This window comes from Salvelinus fontinalis, chromosome 31 (assembly GCF_029448725.1).
Source record: "Salvelinus fontinalis isolate EN_2023a chromosome 31, ASM2944872v1, whole genome shotgun sequence".
NCBI classification, from domain to species: Eukaryota; Metazoa; Chordata; class Actinopteri; order Salmoniformes; family Salmonidae; genus Salvelinus; species Salvelinus fontinalis.
This window is the reverse complement of record NC_074695.1, coordinates 40,289,782-40,312,010: the sequence shown is the minus strand read 5'-3', so window position 1 is coordinate 40,312,010 and position 22,229 is coordinate 40,289,782. Positions and strand designations below refer to the sequence as shown.

At 46.4% G+C, this 22,229-nt stretch overlaps 1 protein-coding gene across 3 annotated transcripts in view; it reads left to right on the top strand.

Annotated features, from left to right (window-relative positions):
• Window positions 1-22,229, top strand: part of LOC129830237 (probable G-protein coupled receptor 153) — a 67,055-nt gene that overhangs the window by 26,040 nt on the left and 18,786 nt on the right. For all 3 annotated transcript variants that reach the window (XM_055892645.1, XM_055892643.1, XM_055892644.1), the window contains exons 2-3: window positions 2,837-3,501; window positions 10,011-10,440. In XM_055892645.1, coding sequence (XP_055748620.1) covers window positions 3,113-3,501; window positions 10,011-10,440 — 819 coding nt within the window. In that variant the 5' untranslated portion in view covers window positions 2,837-3,112. The remainder of the gene's footprint in view (window positions 1-2,836; window positions 3,502-10,010; window positions 10,441-22,229) is intronic.

The following is a 22,229-nucleotide window of genomic DNA, read 5'->3' as shown; positions in this document are numbered from 1 at the left end:
CAGTGCGGGTTATTCCACCTCCCCGCACTGGTAGGGCTAGATTGGGCATTGAGCCAGGTGTCATGAGGCCGGCTCAACGCGTCTGGTCTCCAGTGCGTCTCCTCGGGCCGGCATACATGGCACCTGCCTTACGCAGGGTTTCCCCGGTTCGCCTACACAGCCCGGTGCGGGTTATTCCACCTCCCCGTACTGGGCGGGCGACCGGGAGCATTCAACCAGGTAAGGTTGGGCAGGCTCAATGCTCAAGAGCGCCAGTACGCCTGCACGGTCCGGTATTTCCGGCGCCACCTCCCCGCCCCAGCCTAGTACCTACAGTGCCTATATTACGCACTAGGCTACCAGTGCATTTCCAGAGCCCTGTTCCTCCTCCACGCACTCTCCCTATAGTGCGTGTATCCAGTTCAGTGCCTCCAGTTCCGGCCCCACGCACTAAGCCACCTGTGCGTCTCCTAAGTCCTGTACACACTGTCACTTCTCCCCGTACTAGTCCTGAGGTGCGTGCCCTCAGCCAGGTGCCACCAGTGCCGGTACCACGCACCAGGTATAGAGTACGCTTTGAGAGTTCAGTGTGCCCTGTCCCTGCTCCACGCACTAGTAGGAGGGTGCTTATCATTAGCCCGGTGCCTCCAGTTCCGGCACCACGCACCAGGTCTACAGTGCGCCGTATCCGGCCAGAGCCATCCGTCTCCCCAGCGCCATCTGAGCCATCCGTCTCCCCAGCGCCATCTGAGCCATCCGTCTCCCCAGCGCCATCTGAGCCATCCGTCTGCCAGGAGCCTGCAAAGCCGCCCGTCTGCCATGAGCCTGCAAAGCCGCCCGTCTGCCATGAGCCTACAGAGCCATCCGCCAGACAGGAGCCGCTAGAGCCGTCAGCCAGACAGGAGCCGCTAGAGCCGCCCGCCAGACAGGATCTGCCAGAGCCGCCAACCAGACAGGATCTGCCAGAGCCGCCAACCAGACAGGATCTGCCAGAGCCGCCAACCAGACAGGATCTGCCAGAGCCGCCAGCGAGCCATGAGCAGCCAGAGCCGTCAGAGAGCCATGAGCAGCCAGAGCCGTCAGTGAGCCATGAGCAGCCAGAGCCGTCAGTGAGCCATGAGCAGCCAGAGCCGTCAGAGAGCCATGAGCAGCCAGAGCCGTCAGAGCGCCATGAGCGTCGAGAGCCGTCAGCCTGCCATGAGCGTCGAGAGCCGTCAGCCTGCCATGAGCGTCGAGAGCCGTCAGCCTGCCATGAGCGTAGAGAGCCGTCAGTCTGCCATGAGCGTCGAGAGCCGTCAGCCTGCATGGACCTGCCAGAGTCCTTCAGCCGGGATCTGCCCCTTGTCCCGGTGTTGCCCCTTGTCCCGGTGCTGCCCCTTGTCCCGGTGCTGCCCCTTGTCCCGGTGCTGCCCCTTGTCCCGGTGCTGCCCCTTGTCCCGGTGCTGCCCCTTGTCCCGGTGCTGCCCCTTGTCCCGGTGCTGCCCCTTGTCCCGGTGCTGCCCCTTGTCCCGGTGCTGCCCCTTGTCCCGGTGCTGCCCCTTGTCCCGGTGCTGCCCCTTGTCCCGGTGCTGCCCCTTGTCCCGGTGCTGCCCCTTATTCCAGTGATGGTCCTTATCCTGGTGCTGCCCCTTGTTCTGGTGCTGCCCCTTGTCCCGGTGCTACCCCTTGTCCCGGTGCTGCCCCTTGTCCCGGTGCTAGCTGTTTATTTAGGGGAAGGTAGTGTTAGGGTGGTCAGTAGAAGGGGTAGAAAGAAGAGGGGAGTGACTATGGTGGTGCGGGGACAGCGTCCTGAACCGGAACCACCACCGTGGTCAACTGCCCACCCGGACCCTCCCCTGGACTTTGTGCTGGTGCGCCCGGCGTTCGCACCTTGGGGGGGGGGTACTGTAACAGTCCTGACCTATTTATGTTAGTTTTTATGTGTTTTTGGTCAGGGCATGTGTTATGGGTGGGCAGTCTATGTTATCTGTTTCTATGTTGGTTTCGGTTTGCCTGGTATGGCTCTTGATTAGAGGCAGGTGGTTTGCATTTTCCTCTAATCAAGAGTCATATTTAGGTAGGGCATTCTCACTGTTTGTTTGTGGGTGATTGTCTCCTGTGATGTCTTTCGTCGTTGTGTTCGATGTATTCACTTTCGGAGCTGTTTGGCTGTTCGTATGTTTCGATGTACGTTCCTGTTCGTGAGTTTACGTTTGTCTATGTAAGTTTATGTTCAGGTTGCGTCAACGTCGTTTTGTTATTTTGTAAGTTTTGAAAGTGTTTTGTTTTGTTTAGTCTACGTCGTATTTGTAATAAAGATGGCATATTTCCCTGAACCCGCATTTTGGTCAGAAGATCCTTCTCTCCTCACCTCTTCCGAGGATGAGGAAAGCGACAGCTATAACAACTGTATTGAACTATACAGTATGCTGTACAGCACCGCCAGTTTGAATCAGGAGCAAGAATTGAATTTCATGTTACTGGCACCATTAAATTATTTCCAGATTGTGAAATTCCCCAAGTTGGGGCCAGTTGCAGGACATGGCAGTGAATGGTGAAGCCTACCTTAGAGCATCCGTAGCCTACCGTAGAGTCTAGTTTTGGATTCAGCCAATGAACCTAATAGATGGTCGAAATTGTAAACTCTGCTGGAGTGTGTGGTCAAATTCTCTTTGATTGCACATGAAATTAACCTGCCTTCACTTGCACCATGTTCACCATAAGTGTTTTACAATGAGTTGCCTATCAGTTGATTGTTAAAATTGAATTGGAATTGTTATGTATTGAAGTAATGTGAATGTAAACTATTACTCCTTTATCATCTCTCTTTGTATCCTTCTCCCCTCCCCTCTTTTCTCTACCTTTTCACCCTCTCCAGGCCTGTTAGTGACGCTGGCTGGGCTTGGCCACTCCTCCCCAGTCTCTCCCCCTCCTTCACCCTCCCCTTCTACTCATTCTCTCCTGCTGCTGCCACCACCATGCCCTCTGTCCCCTGCTGCACCACCTATCCTGTGGAAAGTGCCTGTCCGCCCCGGTAGGATGCCCGAGTCGCCCTGCTGTGCCCTGCGTCCCCTCCTGCCCGCCTCCACCACTACCAACGCCGTTACCTCCTCCTCCGCTGTGACCTCTCCTCTCACCGCCGCCCCGCCCCCTGATGGCGTCGTCCCCGCGCTCCGCCATGGATGAGGATGAGGTGAGCGAAGTGATCAGCACCAACGCGCTGGCCTGGCTGGTGTGCTCAGCCGTGTCCATCCTGGCCAACGCCTGGGGCATCCTGAGCGTCAGCGCCAAGCAGAAGAAGTGGAAACCGCTGGAGTTCCTCATCTGCACGCTGGCCGGCACACACATCCTTAACATGGCCATCCCCATCACCATGTACTGCGTCATCACCCTGCGCCGACAGCACTCCAGCTACCAGTGGAATGAGGGCCTGTGCAAGGTGTTTGTGTCCACCTTTTACACCCTGACGCTGGTCACCTGCTTCTCAGTCACCTCACTCTCCTACCACCGCATGTGGATGGTGCGCTGGCCCGTCAACTACAGGTATGTGTGGGGAAGAACTGGCGTCTAGTTTGATTGCTTCTCTCTTGCTGTGTGTTGTTGCGGGTGGGTGGACTCTCTTGTGTGAATGTCCCGTATCTTTTCCATTGGTTTCTTTTTTTTAAATAATATATATTTTTTCATTATATATTTTTCTCACTCCATATACAAACTTATACATACGAACAATAACTTACAGACGTACACAAACAATGACTACGTTTGCTTGTCTGGTTTCTACAGATGTTGTGAAAAATAGCACGTCCAAAAGAAAAGTGGAAAGGCATAGAGTGCATTCGGAAGTTATTCAGACCCCTTGACTTTTTCCACATTTTGTTATGTTACGGCCTTATTCTAAAATGGATAAAATTATATTTTTTCATCATCAATCTACACACAATACCCCATAATGATGCAGCGAAAACAGGTTTTTATACATTTTTCCAAATGTATATAAAAAAAAAATATATATACCTAATTTATATAAGTATTCAGACCCTTTGCTATGACACTCAAAATTGAGCTCAGGTGCATCCTGTGTCCATTGATCATATCATCGTTGAGATGTTTCTACAACTTGATTGGAGTCCACCTGTGGTCAATTCAATTGATTGAACTTGATTTGGAAAGGCTCATACCTGTTTATATATGGTCCCACAGTTGGCAGTGCATGTCAGAGCAAAAACCAAGCCATGAGGTCGAAGGAATTGTCTGTAGAGCTCCAAGATAGGATCTGGGGAAGGGTACCAAAACGTTCTGCAGCATTGAAGGTCCCCAAGAGCACAGTAGCCTCAAACATTCTTAAATGGAAGAAGTTTAGAACCACCAAGACTCTTCCTAGAGCTGGCCGCCCGGCCAAACTGAGCAATCGAGGGAGAAGGGCCTTGGTCAGGGAGGTGACCAAGGACCCGATGGTCACTCTGACAGAGCTCCAGAGTTCCTCTGTGGAGATGGGGAAACCTTCCAGAAGGACAACCATCTCTGCAGCACTCCACCAATCAGGCCTTTATGGTAGAGTGGCTAAACGGAAACCACTCCTGAGTTAAAGGCACATGACAGCCTGCTTGGAGTTTGCCAAAAGGCACCTAAAGGACTCTCAGACCTTGAGAAACAACATTAAACTATTTTGCCAGAATGCCAAGCGTCACATCTGGAAGAAACCTGGCACCATCCCTACGGTGAAACATGGTGGTGGCAGCATCATGCTGTGGGGATGTTTTTCAGCGGCAGGGACAGGGAGACTAGTCAGGATCGAGGGAAAGATGAACGGAGCAAACTACAGAGAGATCCTTGATGAAAACCTGCTCCAGAGCGCTCAGGACCCCAGACTGGGGCGACGGTTCACCTTCCAACAGGACAACGACCCTTAGCATACAGCCAAGACAATGCAGGAGTGGCTTAGGGACAAGTCTCTGAATGTCCTTGAGTGGCCCAGCCAGAGCCCGGACTTGAACACGATCGAACATCTCTGGAGAGACCTGAAAATAGCTGTGCAGCAACGCTCCCCATCCTACCTAACAGAGCTTGAGAGGATCTGCAGAGAAGAATGGAAGAACCTCCCCAAATTGTAGCATCATTCCCAAGAAGACTCAAGGCTGTAACCGCTGCCAAAGGTGCTTCAACAAAGTACTGAGTAAAGGGTCTGAATACTTATGTCCTGTAAATGTGATTTTTTAAATTTATAATACATTTGCAAAAATTTCTTAAAACCTGTTTTTGCTTTGTCATTATGTGTAGATTATGTGTAGTATGTGTAGATTGATGGGGGGGGGGGGGGGGGTGAATAAATTTTAGAATAAGGCTGTAACATAACAAAATGTGGGAAAAGTCAAGGGGTCTGAAGACATTTTCGAATTTACTGTATATACAGGGGCAGCCATTGATTGTGCTTTTGGTCCCACTTTTAAGTGGTGCATATACCTGTCTTAATGATAGTTAAATAATGTTGGGAGATCGGACAACAATGTAAAGCAAAAATAGAAAAGGTGCAGTAGACATTGTTACCTAGTAATTCCAACCGTTACACCTGTTCGTTGCAAAGTTACATTTTGTCACGCATTAGATAAAACACAAATTATTAATGACCTTCCAGTAGTCTAGAATTAGCGTAATCTACATTGTGAGTTTATTTGCAAATGTACTAACAGCTATCTATAACAACAGTTGTACAGTAAATTTGTTTTTTCTTCAAGACTTTCAAGTAATTCAATGCTCTCTCCCTCTGACAAAGCATTCAGCTACAGCGACATCATATCATTTCACCAAATATAGCCTAGGCTATATTATCTCTCCCCCAGAACACATAGTTATACTCATCCTTTCCAACCATGCCAGTCATATTATCAAAAAATCTGACTGAGTGTCTGATGGACTTGGTTTCATAGGGTTAGAGAAACGGGAGAGTTAGTGATGCGTTCCCAGTGAATTCTCTTTATCCTGGACACATCTGTTGGTGTGGAATCCAGGTAATCCCGTGTGGGGCTCGACTTGCTAGACTGTGAGAGCATCCGCTGCATCACTTCCATCCAGTTCCATCTGGCTTCCACAACCATCAGAAGTTATGTGATCCTTGTTGGCGCTACTTGAACAACACAGGAACCATGAATTAGGGTCAAAGTCGGAAGTCCAACTTCTCTGACTTTTGTGCCATTTCTACCTTACGTGCCCCTCAATAAAGATGTTTCAAATCTCAGACCTACAAGTACATCGTAGGACTAGGAGAAACCTGGCTGCGTTTTAAAGCCACCATTTGTAACTTGTTTGTCAACTGCGGTTTGTTTAAAAAAATAAATATGTTCTTCTCCCCAATTGGTAGTTACGGTCTTGTCCCATCGCTGCAACTCCCGTACGGGAGGGGCGAAGGTCGAGAGCCGTGTGACCTCCAAAACACAACCACACCAAGCCGCACTGCTTGGTGACACAATGTTCACTTAACCCGGAAGCCAGCCACACCAATGTGTCAGGGGAAACACCATACAACCGTGTCAGCGTGCATTGCGCCCCGCCCGCCACGGTAGTTGCTAGAGCGCAATGGGACAAGGACAACCCAGTTGGCCAAACCCTCCCCTAACTCAGACAACACTGGGCCAGTTGTGCACCGCCTCATGGGTCTGCCGGTCGTGGCCATCTGCGATACAGCCTGGGATCGAACCAGGTTCTGTAGTGACACAGTTAACACTGCAATGCAGTGCCTTAGACCACTGTGCCACTCAGGAGGACCCAACTACAGTTTGGTTTTGACAGTTATTTAAATAACAGATTAAAAGTGAAGTTTGTGCTTTTAATTTCAAAATGTCTGAATGTTATTATTGTTATGCAAATCTGTCCCCATGTTGATCATCAAAAAGTTCATAACAATCATTTGTAGATGAATGCATCTCAAGAGCGATGTAATTGCAGGCCAAGTGCACATGAACAAACACATTTATTGTGCAAAAACCGTACTGCAAACCAAATGAGTTTTGGGGTGGGTATCAAACCAGCTTAAGAGTAAAATTTCAACCACTTTGAAACTGAATGCCATTTTAGAATGTCAGAATCAGCCAGGGAGAAAACATGGAGATGGATACTGTGTGTTGATGACAATGAGATTAATCAAATGGTGTGTATTTATAAGGATTCTCTAAATAGCCCTTCCTGTGCACAGATAACTTATTCTAGCTCCTATTGTCAAATTGTCTACAGATGTCCAGATCATAGTTAACGAGGCAAATTTTCCATCTCAGCAGAGACAAGGTTTTTGCCAAAAAATACAATTAACAACATTTTGTTTACCCTACAAGCGGTGCTTGTCCTCAATTATCTTTACCTAATATAATTTCAGAGTAGCTGAAGCTATGGGTTTGTGTCCAAACAAATCATCCCAAATTGTTGTGAAACCTGTGAACAGATTCTGGCTCTCTCAAAAAAGAGAGGAGGGGGGTAGAGAAAGAGCAAGCGAGAGTCAGTTATAGACGTGAAGCTTGATTTACAATAACATTATCCATCTTCTGTCCCCCAAAGTCATCTTTTTTCTCACCCCGCCCCCATAATGACCCTCACACATTTTTCCAGCTCCTTTTAACAATGTAATTCCACATATAACCTCTTTCTAGCATGACACAAGGCGAGACCCAGATGCCCACACAGGAGGCAGATGGTTGGAGTCTTACAATGTTTAATAATCCAAAAGGAGTAGGCAAGAGAATGGTCATGGACAGGCAAAAGGTCAAAACCAGATCAGATTTCAGGAGGTACAGAGTGGCAGAAAGGCTCGTGGTCAAGGCAGGCAGGCGGGTACAGAGTCCAGAACAGGCAAGGGTCAAAACCGGGAAGACTATAAAAAAGAGAATTGCAAAGGCAGGCATACGGGAAAAACGATGGTAGAACATACAAGACAAACTGGTACAGAGAGACAGGAAACACAGGGATAAATACACTGGCACAGAGAGAAAGGAAACACAGAGATAAATACACTGGGAAAACAAGTGACACCTGGAGGGGGTGGAGACAATAACGAGGACAGGTGAAACAGATCAGGGTGTGACACTTTCATCTTTCACCTGAAACAGACCCATTTTCCCCTTTTGACTGCACATGTCCTTTACCTGACGTGAGCATACTGAAGGCATGAATTATGAATTTTGCTATTGTACTGGAAACAAACGCTTCAGCATCTGTTCTCATCAGCCAGTGCTCACTATCTCTCAGGAGTTTTTTCTCTCCCTCTTCTCTTCCTCCCTCTCTTTTTATAGTAATAGATTCAAGCAGCTTGATGACGTAAATCTCTCTCTTTGCTCCCACCTCAGGCACTTTGAGGAAAGGCTAGCGATCTTTGACTCGCAGCAGCTAAGAGACCCACTTCTTTAGCACAGCGATAAAGGCAGATTAATGCAAACATGGCGGACCCAGGGCTGCTGCTTTCCTCTATGCGTTGTTCCCATAGCCCTGCATACATGTAGCATAGACCAATTCAAATCAAAATCTACCATTATATATTTTGTAATACTGTATACTTTACTTCATTTGGTGAGGTTGGTGCCTTCCTGTTGGAAGGTGACACACGTACAATGTCTCTGTGAAGCGAGGGAGATTAATCAAAGGATGTGAATGAGGGTAAGAGGAGATGAGAGAAGAGGGGGATGGACGAGGCTGGCTTTGATCTCTCCCCTGAAAGAAGGCTTAGGTTTACCGCCAAAACTCCTCTCGGACAGTTGTGGTAGGCTATGGGGGTTGGAGGAGGGGCATCCTCAGCCGGAGTAAACTCTGAAAATCTGCCTGGATACTCTTGAGTCCCTTTATACCGTAGCCACTTTCTAAAAACAACCCCCAAAAAATCATACAATCGGGTATCCATAAGTAAGCCAACCAATAGAGGCCTTTGCAACATAAACTGTCTCATAATGTCTTCAATTCTTTCTAGTTTAGTCAATGAATTTCAGGGCTCTGTTTAATCAAACTCGCATTGGTGTATTTAGACAGTGGCTTGAATCATAGTAAAATATAATCACTGAATTATTTGGGGTACATTAAAACCACTTATGCTTCCTGAGACTTGCTTTTCAGTGTCAGGGCTTAGTTCAATCTGTTAAACTGAAGCGTTACTGATTCTGCCATAGAGATGTAAAGGTCATTTCCCATTGAGCCGAGATATGCAGCATTTACCATGAATGTGGTCTTTAAATTTCAATAATTCTGTAAATATGAACTTCTGAGATGCGGATCGAATAGAGCCCTAAGAAGTGCAGCAGTTTTTAAACCATGACACTGCACCAACATTGCTCCGGCAGGTTCGATTTGAATTCCAGACTTGGTCTTTGTGCAGTTGAACTTTGTGAATGTGCTTTCATGTGCTGCAAATGTGTGTGTGTCTTAGTTCAGGTAAAGCCTGTGTCTCCTCTCGTAGATGTGTTAAAAGGAAAAACGCCCCAGCCTCCTGCAGTATTTTTTTTATGTGTGCCGTGCACATAGCAAATGCATACTACCAGAGGACACTAACACTCTGAGCAAATTGCTGGGCTAAAACAATTACTTAGAGGTGAGGGAGAACCCTTTAAATAGACCAAGGAGACAAATATACCAAAGGGCATGGTATTGATCTGGGTCATCAACCAACCATTTCCATTGATTTCCTCTCCTACTCTCTATCCAATTGAATGGTGTTATTCATAGAATGATATTGAAATGATGTGTATTAAGTAAGTCTATTCGTGTAATATTGATTTGATCATAATCAAATTCTCTCAGACCGATCCTTATAATATCATGAAGCTCATGTAGAAGTTTAGATTTGTGGCAGTTTTATTATCGTGTCCTCTGATGATGTGGAGTAGATCTTCAAACATCCCCCCTCCTCTTCCTCCCCCAAGTTGAGTCTAATAATAGGAATCGAGTAGGAATTAGACATCACTTTGCAAGCCATGTGGAGTGTGGTTTGCAGAGCCAGGAGTTTCAGACCACAGTTTAAGGAAATAACTATGACATCAAAGAAAGGATTATGTTATTTACAATCCCCCTCTTCCTCCCCCATGTAGGTTGAGTAATACCAAGAAGCAGGCGGTGCACACGGTGATGGGCATCTGGATGGTGTCCTTCATCCTGTCCACGCTGCCCGCCGTGGGCTGGCACGACACCATCGACCGCTTCTATGCCCGCGACTGCCGCTTCATCGTCACGGAGATCGGCCTGGGCTTCGGCGTGTGCTTCCTGCTGCTGATCGGCGGCAGCGTGGCCATGGGCATCATCTGTATCGGCATTGCCCTCTTCCAGACCTTCGCCATCCACGCAGGCCACAAGGCAGACAAGAACAAGTTCAACGTGCCCACCATCGTGGTGGAGGACGCGCAGGGCAAGCGGCGCTCGTCCATCGACGGCTCGGAATCGCTCAAGACCTCGCTGCAGATCACCTACCTGATCAGCGGCATCGTCTTCATTTATGACTTCCTCACCGGCTTCCCCATCCTGGTGAGTTCAGCTTCAAGTTTTAATAGTGGTGTGTACAGGATACACATGGTATATACGGTCCAATGAAATTCTTACTTGCAGGTTCCCTCTCGATAACGTAACAACAATAAGAAATAATAATAGATAATAATAAGAATAACCAGGAAATGGCTTTCTGGTAGAATATATTCAAATGTTTAGCATAAGTATAAATATAGGAAAGGCACTCAACAATTGATAGTAGAATATTTACACGTGTGTCGGGAAAGGGGGGATTGGAGAGCAGGTGTTTAAACTGTTTAGCAGTAATAAATAAAAGTCTATAGCAGCAGTTGTGATGTGTGTGTTGCATGGGTGTGTATGTGGATGTATGTGTGTGTGAGTGAGTGCATGTGTGCTAAGTTGCGGAGAGTCCGTGCATGTGGTCAGTCCAGTTCAAGTGTTCAGCAGTCTGATGTCTTGTGGATAGAAACTGTCTCTGAGCCTGTTGGTATCAGACCCAATGCTCCGATACCGTCTGCCCGGTGGCAAGGAAGTGAACAGTCTGTAGCTGTGGTGTGTGGGGTCCTTGATGATGCTGTGGGACTTCCTCATGCACCGTTTTAAGTGGATGTCCAGGTCGTGGCCGTGATGCAGCTGGTCAGGACGCTCTCGATGGGTGCAGCGGTAGTATTTAGAGAGAGGGCATGTCAAATATATTTAACCACCTTAGGAAGTAGCGGTGGTGTTGAGCCATCTTGACAAGAGTAAGAGGTATTGTGTTGTGGTGGTGTTGTGTTGTGGTGGTGTTGCTTTCATGGTTTAAATTGTGTGTGTCTGTGTGTGTGTTTCTATGCGTGTGTGTGTGTGTGTGTGTGTGTGTGTGTGTGTGTGTGTTTCTATGTGTGTGTGTGTGTGTGTGTGTGTTTCTATGCGTGTGTGTGTGTGTGTGTGTGTTTCTATGCGTGTGTGTGTGTGTGTGTGTGTTTCTATGCGTGTGTGTGTGTGTGTCTGTGTGTGTGTTTCTATGCGTGTGTGTGTGTTTGTGTGCAGAACATATATGGGTTTTATGCAGCCTTTCCCCATAGTCCCCTCGCCCCACATCCTCTCTGGCACCAGAATTGACACATGAACCAGTAGAAGACAAACTCCTTCAGTTCGGGGGGGGGGGGGGGGGGGGGGGTGCAAGTCTGCCCCACTTATGCAGTGGTGGGGGGAACACAGGTTAGATGTATTGGATGGTTATACAGTCTGTCGTTAAAACTATACAATACAAATAATAATACATAAAAACTCAGTTATACAAGCCTTGTAATTGGTGGTTGAATTATAGAGTTGTTGTGTGCTGTAGCTTAATCCTAAAGGGTGTAGTGGTTCACCAAACCAGGTACGTATTGCGATTTTGGGGTCACGGTTCGGTTTTTGGTACAAAGGGAGAATTACATGCCATTCACAATGTTCAGCGTTCACAATGTTCCTGGCATTGTCTGTTGTGACTCTGGCATTGTCTGTTGTTTCCACTCTGCTTTTCTAACCATGTGGGAGGTGGGAATTTACCAGTTGTGAAGTCGTAAATAGCAGTTGGATGCATTCAAGTTATTTTAACTCGTTGAGAAATGCCAATTGGCTATCATGCATGTAAACAAATTATAGAGTTTAAAAACAACATTAATAGATTGCTTTTTATGAATAATGTTTTGCTGTTGTATTTAACTGCCAAAAATGCTGTCATAGAGGCCATTTCCTTAGTATGTGACGTCAGAGTTCACCATGTAGGAGAAGTGGGTGCTCAAGATGAGTTTCCCACAAGTAGTTACCAGTTGGAAGGCCATTCAAGTGGATTTTTCCAAGTTGTATGTGGTAAATACTGACTTGCATCATGACACTGCCTCCTTCAGTGTCAGATGATTCTCATAAAGGGGGTGTGCCTTTAGCACAGTACATCTCCTATTCCAGGTTAATGTTATGGGCTGTCACTGTTAAGTAAATGCAACACAGGGTGCATTGGCCAATTAATTGAAAACTTCGGCTTTGGCTTTCTTATATAGAGCAGGTACTACTTGTTTGCTGAAATGGGTGCAAGGGAAGTTTGTAATGTGTTTCGAGCACTATCAAGAGTTGCTGACAACCACCGGAAAACCACCGAGTGGATAAACCGCGGCAAGTGGATAAATCGCCTCTACCCTCTGTTCTATTGGCGAACATGCAATCACTGGTCCCCACAGTGACCGTACGTACATATCCCAACCAGAAGCCATGGATTACAGGCAACATCGGCACTAAGCTAAATGCTAGAACTGCCGCTTTTAAGGAGTGTGACTAATTCGGACGCTTATAAGAAATTACATTACTCCCTCCATTGAACCATCAAACAGGCATATACAGGACTAAGATTGAATCTTACAGGACTAAGATTGAATCTTACTACACCGGCTGACGCATGTCGGTTGTGGCAGGGCTTGCAAACTATCACGGATTACAAAGGGAAAACCAGCCTCGAGCTGCCCTGTGACGCGAGCCTACCAGACGAGTTAAATGCCTTCTATGCTCTCTTCGAGGCAAGCGACGCTGAACCATGCATGAGAGCACCAGCTGTTTAAACAGGTTAACGTTCACAAGGCTGCAGGGTCAGATGGATTACTAGGATGCCTACTCAGAGCATGCGCTGACCAGCTGGCAAGTGTCGTCACTGACATTTTCAACCTCTCCCTGACCCAGTCTGTCATACCTACATGTTTCAAGCAGACCACCATAGTCCCTGTGCCCCTTAGCACTCACATCTGTAGCCATGAAATGCTTTGAAAGGCTGGTCATGGCTCACATCAACACCATCATCCCAGACACCCTGGACCCACTCCAAGTTGGATACCGCCCCAACAGATCCACAGATGACGCAATCTCTATTGCACTCCACATTGCCCTTTCCCATCTGGACAAAAGGAACACTTATGTGAGAATGCTGTTCATTGACTACAGCTCAGCTTTCAACACCATTGGGCGACAGGTAGCCTAGTGGTTAAGAGCGTTGGGCCAGTAACCGAAACGTCGCTGTTTCGAATCCCTGAGCCGACTAGGTGAAAAATCTGTTGATGAGCCCTTGAGCAAGGCACTCAACCCTAATCGCTCCTGTAAGTCGCTCTGGATAAGAGCGTCTGTTAAATGACCAAAAGAATACATCAAAATAGTGCCCTTCAAGCTCCTCAATAAGCTAAGGACCCTGGGACTGAACACCTCCCTCTGCAACTGCACGGGCCGCTCACAGGTGGGCCATTGACATCGAGGGGAGTGGGCCAAGAGCTTTAAGTTCCTCGGTGTCAACATAAGTAAGGACCTATCCTGGTCCAAACACACAACACAGTCTTGAAGAGGGCACAACAACGTCTCTTCCCCCTCAGGACGCTGAAAAGATTTGGCATGGGCCCTCAGATCCTCAAAAGGTTCTACAGCTGCACCATTGAGAGCTTCTTGACTGGCTGCATCACCGCTTGGTATGGAAACTCTTTGGCATACGACCACAAGGCACTACAGAGGATAGTACGTCCGGCCCAGCACATCACTGGTGCCAAGCTCTCTGCTATCCAGGCCCTAAAAATGTTCTAAGACTCCAACCACCCAAGGTTTAGACAGTTCTCTCTTCTACCGCACAGCAAGCGGTACCGGAGCTCCAAGTCTGGAACTAAAAGGCTCCTGAACAGGATCTACACCCAAGCCATAAGACTGCTGAACAGTTAATCAAATGGCTACCCAGACTATTTGCATTGACACACTTGTTTTTGCACTATTAACACTCACTGGATTCTACCCACAACCTCACACATACTACACTGACACTCTAAAACACACATACGCACACACATTTTAACTCTGAATTTTTGGGAAAGGGCTCGTAATTAAGTATTTCGCAGTAAAGTCCACACCTGTTGTATTCGGTGACATGTGACAAATAACATTGATTTGATTTGAATGGGCGCATATCCACTACCTATTGCTATTGCAATTTCTTTGGCCCTGTCAGAGTCAGCTGCCAAGGGCTGCAGAGGGAATATGATGCTGTGTTGTTGTGTCTTTGCGTTTCAGTCTTTCTTTTATATATTGGGGTGATGTTGGCGTAAATGTGTCAACATATTTGAGGTGTTGGCAGCTGCATAGGCTATTCTCGTTGAGCGTGGCAACATACTGTTAACGTTTTATCCACAACTCTCTGTCCGTCGCTGTTGTAATCTACTGGGAAGCCAACATTTTCCCAAACTGGAGATTTAAACGATGATGGAGGATCCTCCAATTATGGTTTATTGACCCCACCACTCGCTATCTTACAGAACTAGTTCCCGGCTGCGTCTCACAAAAGGACAACACTAATTAAGATTAGAATTTTCATCACAACGTGCACATAGGTTCTAGTTGTTTAAACGGAATAGCCTGAAATGTTGTTATTTTTTCTGCTCAGATTTACCCGAGTCATAGGCCTACAAAGCAGCATAGGCATAGCCTATAGGCCCTGTGTTTTCATTATGGAAATATCAATGTTTTTATCTATTCATTTTGGTTCACAGTGCAGCCCGAACCGGGGTCCCTGTATCAAACGGTTGAATACGAATACATGTACCACTACAAACTCAAGCCTAAATATGTAGATAAAGAAGCTGTACAGCACACTTTCACTCACTCACTCACAAACACACACACACACACACTCTCACTCACAAAAGCACTCAAAGACTCCCCTAGCAACACGCCTGTGACATGCCAACTCAACTGCAGATTGAAAGATTTATGTACCATATTCAGTAATGCACTTATGATTTTAGCCTAGTTTGTCACTTGCCTGCTAAGGCTACAACTCTCAGATAATTCCTCAAGAAATCCTATTCCCGTCACATAGCATTCCACACATGTTATCATGCTGCTAAACATTTGGTGCATCTTCTTAAAATATCATGCAGTATACTGCTATGTAGGCCTGCAATGTTTGCCCACCCCCTGCTGCCCCCTCGCAGTGGTGGCAGCCATTTTGTCTGACATCAGCAGAGCTCCGTCTGTTCGTTGTGCTCCAGAGAGGGAGTAGGGCCGAGGCAGATGGGAAGGAAGAGGATGCACTTTGAGTCAGCACAGGAGAACGGAGCATGAACAGAGTATGCTCAGTGTGGGCCAGTGTGAAGTAAAGGCGAAACGTTAAAAAAAGTGGTCACCATCGTTAATTAGTAGACTAATGTTCCCCGTAGGGCCTCCTATAAGACTAGTTTATTATTTAAATTAACTTTAACGTTTTACCAGCTCATCTGGGGCTTTAAGTAGGTCTGGAAGTGAGGGAGGCAGGGTGTGTGTGAGTGTGAGTGTCTCTGCTCAAGTGCATGTGTCTCTGTGTGTGTCTCTGCTCCAGTGGCCTTCAAGAGCTGCTCCCAAACATCACACTAGGGAGCGGAGAAAAGTGGCTATGCGTGCATATGCGTGCGTGTGGCGGGATTCCCCCCTCATCTCATTGTGCAAGACTGCTCTACCCAACAGAGTGTTTTGTAGCATTGCAGGTGACATACAGTAAACCCTTGTGATAATCAATGGTTGTTGCCATTTATCGCCAATGTGTCGCTACAAATGGCATCACATACAGCTTCTGGAGCCATTTCGCTGACCTTATGAGTGTTCCTTCATAGGAGAGAGAAGGCTGTACCCTAGGGTTAATGCTGCTCTATGGCTAATGTACTATGTCATGTACTTCTCGTGGTTTGTTAGCAGTAGACATCTGCGTAGCCTGTCAATTTACTCTCCCTTCTTGCTCGTTAATGACCTTCAATTTTGTCAGCAGGTTTTTTTCTTCTTCTACACACTCTTTGGTTTAGCGCTGTTCTCTTCACACAAGTAAGCAGACTAAGCACCATCCATCCACACAACAACTTCGGATTCGAAACCTTTAGGAAATGGGTGGGTGACTGTCCCTATCATAACGTCTATTGCGTTGGTTAGCAGCTGCAGTTCAAATGTCAGATCATTCGATTAGCCGCAGTCGACCTGCTGGGAATCCGTATGGCAATCAAACAGGTAAAACGTCAGTACAAAGACAAAGTGGAGCCACAATTCAACATCTCAGACACGAGACGTATGTGGCAGGGACTCCAGACAATCAAGGGAAAACCAGCCATGTTGCGTACACTGACGTCTTGCTCCCGGACAAGCTAAACATCTTCTTCGCCCTCTTTGAGGATAACACATTGCTGCTTCCGAGGACTGTGGGCTCTCGTTCTCTGTGGCCGACGTAAGACATTTAAGCTTGTTAATCCTCTCAAGGCTGAAGGCCCAGACGGCATCCCTAGCCGCATCCTCAGAGCATGCGCAGAGCATCTGGCTGGAATGTTTACGGACATATTCAATCTCTCCCTATCCCAGTCTGCTGTCCCCATTAAGATGTCCACCATTGTTCCTGTACCAAGAAAGCAAAGGTAACTGAACTAAATGACTATCTCCCCATGGCACTCACTTCGGTCATCATGAAGTGCTTTGAGAGGCTAGTTAAGGATCATATCACCTTCACCTTACCTGACACCCTAGATCCCTCTCCAATAGATCCACAGACGATGCCATCACACTGCACACTGCCTCATCCCACCTGGACAAAAAGAATACCTATGCAAGAATGCTGTTCATTGACTACAGCTCTGTCTTCAACACCATAGTACACTCCAAGCTCATCATTAAGTTCGGGGCCCTGGGTCTGAACCACTCCCTGTGCAACTGGGTCCTGAACTTCCTGACAGACCGACCCCAAGTGGTAAAGGTAGTCAACAACACCTCCACTTCGCGGATCCTCAACACAGGGGCACCACAAGGGTACCCCTCCTGTACTCCCTGTTCACCCATGACTGCGTAGCCCCACACGCCTCCAACTCAATCATCAAGTTTGCAGACGACACAACAGTAGTAGGCCTGATTACCAACATTGACGAGACAGCCTACAGGGAGGAGGTGAGGGCCCTGGCGAGTGGTGCAAAGAAAAAAACTTCTGCCTCAACGTCAACAAAATGAAGGTGCTGATCGTGGACTTCTGGAGACAGCAAAGGGAGCATGCCCCCATCCACATCGACGGGGATGCAGTGGAGAAAGTGAAAAGCTTAAGGTTCCCCAGCGTACATATCACTGACAATCTGAAATGGTCCATCCGCACAGAGAGTGTGGTGAAGAAGGGGCAACAGCGCCTCTTCAACCTCAGGAGGCTGAAGTAATTCGGCATGGCTCCTCACAAACGTTTACAGATGCACCATTGAGAACATCCTGTCGGGCTGTATCACCGCCTGGTATGGCAACTGCACCACCTGCAACCGCAGGGCTCTCCAGAGGGTGGTGCGGTCTGCCCAACGCATCACCGGGGGCACAGTGCCTGCCAATGTTCCCTGGAATTTTTTTAGGCACTGAGCTAATTTCAGGTCTGCTGAGCGCAAACTTGAACGTTGTGAAAAACATTGAGGCTGTACCTGCTTTAAGTTACAGTTTTAACAGTGGTCAAGTAGGCTACTGTGGATATTTGATCATAATGTAGGCCTACCAGAACAGTCTACCATCAGAAACAATGTAGAACATGCATCCCATAACATTTTACCATGGAAATAGCTGTTCAATATTTCAGCCTACAGTAGCAGCCAATGTGTGGTGTTCAATGTAGGTCTACATTCTATTAACCTTTTTTGGGGGGGATACAGGGCTTGACATTAACCTGTTTATCCACTTGTCCTTCAGACAAGGAGGTGACTGAAAATGTTGTTGTGTTGTTTGATGCAAGAAACCACTTTACAAAATAAAATGCATTATTATTCCCATACCATTATTATTGAGAATCAGACAAATGATGCTACGCTCTGCCTATTGGCTACTTAGCTTATTCAAGCCTGTCTCAAAATACTACATTGCCCCTTTAAGAAAAAAAACCCTCTTTACCTGACTTGCTTTTCAAAGATGTCTAGAAATTAACATGTTTTGTGCTCTTGTAAGAAGCAATCACTCCCCAATTGCTGACTACAAATTATCTGTAACTGGGCTAAAAACTGACTAACTAGCAAAGGATAAGAACAAAATGTGCACATGTGGCTCTTTGCAGCTCTCAGTTTGATCTCAAAAGAAGCGCATCTACTCACTACCACGCATGCTGTGAACACAGTCCAGTTTCAAAGTAAATGGCACAGATCCATATATGACAATGGTTTATTTTCATATAGGCTGTTTATGCTGCACCAGTCTGTGTAGAATATGGCTGAGTAGTGCGTGTCAATGCAATAGAATTCTAGTCCGATGCGTTCTGCCTACAACAAAATCTCTTGCGTAGTTTGTTTTGTTTGGGTATGTTGCATTGAAAGTGACTAATATTGCGTTGATTTGATCACAATTGCCACAGTAAATGGAAAAGTTGAAAGCGTTAACAGGGAAAACTCTAGAACAGTGGTCACCAACCTTCTCTGAGTTAAGATCACTTAGAGTCAAAATTCAAGCTCTTGCGTAGTTTGATCTACCGCAAAATGTTTTGGGAACATGACTTAAAAAACCTATGCCTATGCAACATTAACCAATTAAAAACAGTACTGTAGGAATGACGTTTGTGCAGTAAGCTATAGGCCCAATACATCTTCCCTGCATACTGGCTTTGCTTGAATTGCCCTGCCAATGCATTGTTGTTTGGGCCATTTTTTTAAGATTATATTTAAAAATTTGAGGTAGGCTGCATGATCACACCGTTAATGGATCCGTTGTTGTATTACTTGTGAAGCACAGCTGAATGAGCATACATTTGAATCATTTGCTTTTTATTTTTTATTTTACTGGGCTGATCGTGTCTGCATCTGATGGTCAGTCTCAGTGAAATATTGTGAAATATTCTTTCATATTAAAAAAGACCCAAGCCGCTAATAATGACAACAACGCAAGCCTATAGATACCCTTTCCTACTCATTCATTACTGCTGCAGTGCTTGTTGTAACGCTGAGTGGAAATAGGAAGAATGCGCATTTTATGGCTTATAAAAGTGTTGAATACAAAGTGTTGACCATGCTGAGTAAGAATTTAAACATGAACTCACTTTGCTTTAGCTGTCTTTTATGCATGCTATGTTACTGCAGACACGGTCATCTGAGCCATCCGATTGGCCAACGGTAGGGCTATAGTGCAATTGATTTACTCTCTGGGCCCACCGGAAGGCAGAGTTTGTACCTTCAGACACATGGAATGGTTGAAACAGTTTGCCTACCCGGCGCAGGACAGGTGAATCGAGTGCAACTACCACCAACAGCCCGAGACGAATAAATAAAAAATTGGAACAACAGGCTTTATCGTTGTTTTGTTTTTTTACAGAAATGTTTGGAAATCTACCAGTCGATTGCGATCGACCGGTTGGTGACCACTGTTCCAGAAAGTTGAATGATGTTCAATCTCGTGCTTCTCTCTGTGTGCTAATATATTCTGTGTGGCAGTCCCTGGGGAGCTGCGCGGCAGTCTCGGGGCTACTGCGTGTACACATGCAGCTTAGAGGGAATATTACTGCCTGCCCTCCAGGACATCTACAGCACCCAATGTCACAGGAAGGCCAAAAAGATAATCAAGGACATCAACCACCCGAACCTATGCCTGTTCACCCCGCTATCATCCAGAAGGCGAGGTCAATACAGGTGCATCAAAGCTGGGACCGAGAGACTGAAAAACAGCTTCTATCTCAAGGCCATCAGACTGTTAAATAGCCATCACTAGCCAGCCTCCACCCAGTACCCTGCCATGAACTTAGTCACTGTCACTAGCTGGCTACCACCCGGTTACTCAACCCTGCACCTTAGAGGCTGCTGCCCTATGTACATAGTCATGGAACACTGGTCACTTTAATAATGGAACACTGGTCACTTTAATTACAAACTGTTTACTGTCAATGCCATCCTATTCAACTATTGCTGTATATATACTATTCTATCATACATACTGTCCATAATGTCTATACATCCCATCACATATATATATTTATACTCTGGACTCCGACATTGCTCGTCCTAATATTTATATGTTTGTTAATTCCATTATTTTACGTTTAGATCTGTGTGTATTGTTGTGAATTGTTAGATATTATTGCACAAGCATTTCACTACACCCACAATAACATTTGCTAAATATGTGACCAGTAAAATCTGATTTGAGCGGGCGCACACACAGTGGCTCAGGTTGTGTTGTTGCCATTGTTGTTGCCCTGTCCACGGATGTGTCCAGACTGAGTAATTATACAGTGGAACAAAATGCCGTTAGCATGAATGCACCGTGGTCCTGTCTTACTGACTTGAATTATCTATTCTTGTGGACTACAGCAGCTGAGGAGACGAGAGGGATTGAATTCATAAGAGCACATGCCAAAATGACCAACTCTAAGCCGACTCTCATAATCTGAGAGTCCCAAGTTCCCAAGAAGGCCACAGACCTGGGATGATTGTGGTTGTTTTGGCTTAAAGGAGAGAGGTTGTGGTTAATGCCTTTTTTCTCTAGGAAAATACTTCTCTTTTAAGTGAGTGGGTGTAGGAGTTCTATTACTCTCTTCTATATTCATCAGCTTGCCTGCTCCACTGTCAGGTTCTCATCCATTTTTCAGTGAGCCGTTTTCTTGGGTTATCATGCAGACTTGGAGTCGGTGGTGGATGTGCTCAGAGGGATAGGATAGGAGGGACTGGTGGTAGAAGGGAGGGACCATGCAAGGAGCCAGGAACCAGGAATGCAAAGTCTATGAGGGAGAGACCCCACCCCCTATCTTTGCCATTAGGATATAAGGACAATACTTTATTGGTGTTCTTATTGGACAAGTTCAGGTGGCACAGTGCCGTTTGAGAATGTTTGCTCCCGTTTGGAACCTAATGAGCGTGACTGTGGCTACAGGCTATAGAGGCTGCAGCAGTGTTAGAGCAGCATCTGGTACACATGTGTTTGGGCCAGCAGAAAGTTTTTAATATTGTGGAACGATGAAATCGGACAATATACAGTATACTGTGGCATTCATGAATACAGGCATGTACTGTATTGTGATAATACAGGAATATATTGTGATATCTAGGAATACAGGCATATATGCCAGCAGCATACCACCCTGCATACCACTGCAGGCTTGCTTCTGAAGCTAAGCAGGGTTGGTCCTGGTCAGTCCCTGGATGGGAGACCAGATGCTGCTGGAAGTGGTGTTGGAGGGCCAGTAGGAGGCACTCTTTCCTCTGGTCTAAAAAATACCCCAATGCCCCAGGGCAGTGATTGGGGACACTGCCCTGTGTAGGGTGCCGTCTTTCGGATGGGACGTTAAACGGGTGTCCTGACTCTCTGAGGTCATTAAAGATCCCATGGCACTTATCGTAAGAGTAGGGGTGTTAACCCCGGTGTCCTGGCTAAATTCCCAATCTGGCCCTCAAACCATCATGGTCACCTAATAATCCCCAGTTTACAATTGGCTCATTCATCCCCCTCCTCTCCCCTGTAACTATTCCCCAGGTCGTTGCTGCAAATGAGAACGTGTTCTCAGTCAACTTACCTGGTAAAATAACGGTAAAATAAAAAATAAATAAAAAATAAATATATCATGACATCAATTAATACAGGCATATATCGTGATATATATAAATAGGTATTTACTGTAATATCCATAGGCCTATATCCATCAATAGACAGCATAAAGCCTAGACCAAGTTGTTTGGCGCTGACTATTGGCCAGGGCATCCAAGCTTCATCAGTATTTCCAATGTTAATTGGAATCAATTCCAATGTTCTGTTAATATATTCCTGGTATGCTTCCCTTTACTGAATTCAGGTCAGCAATGGTTGGTTCACACAGCTTGCTGTATAGC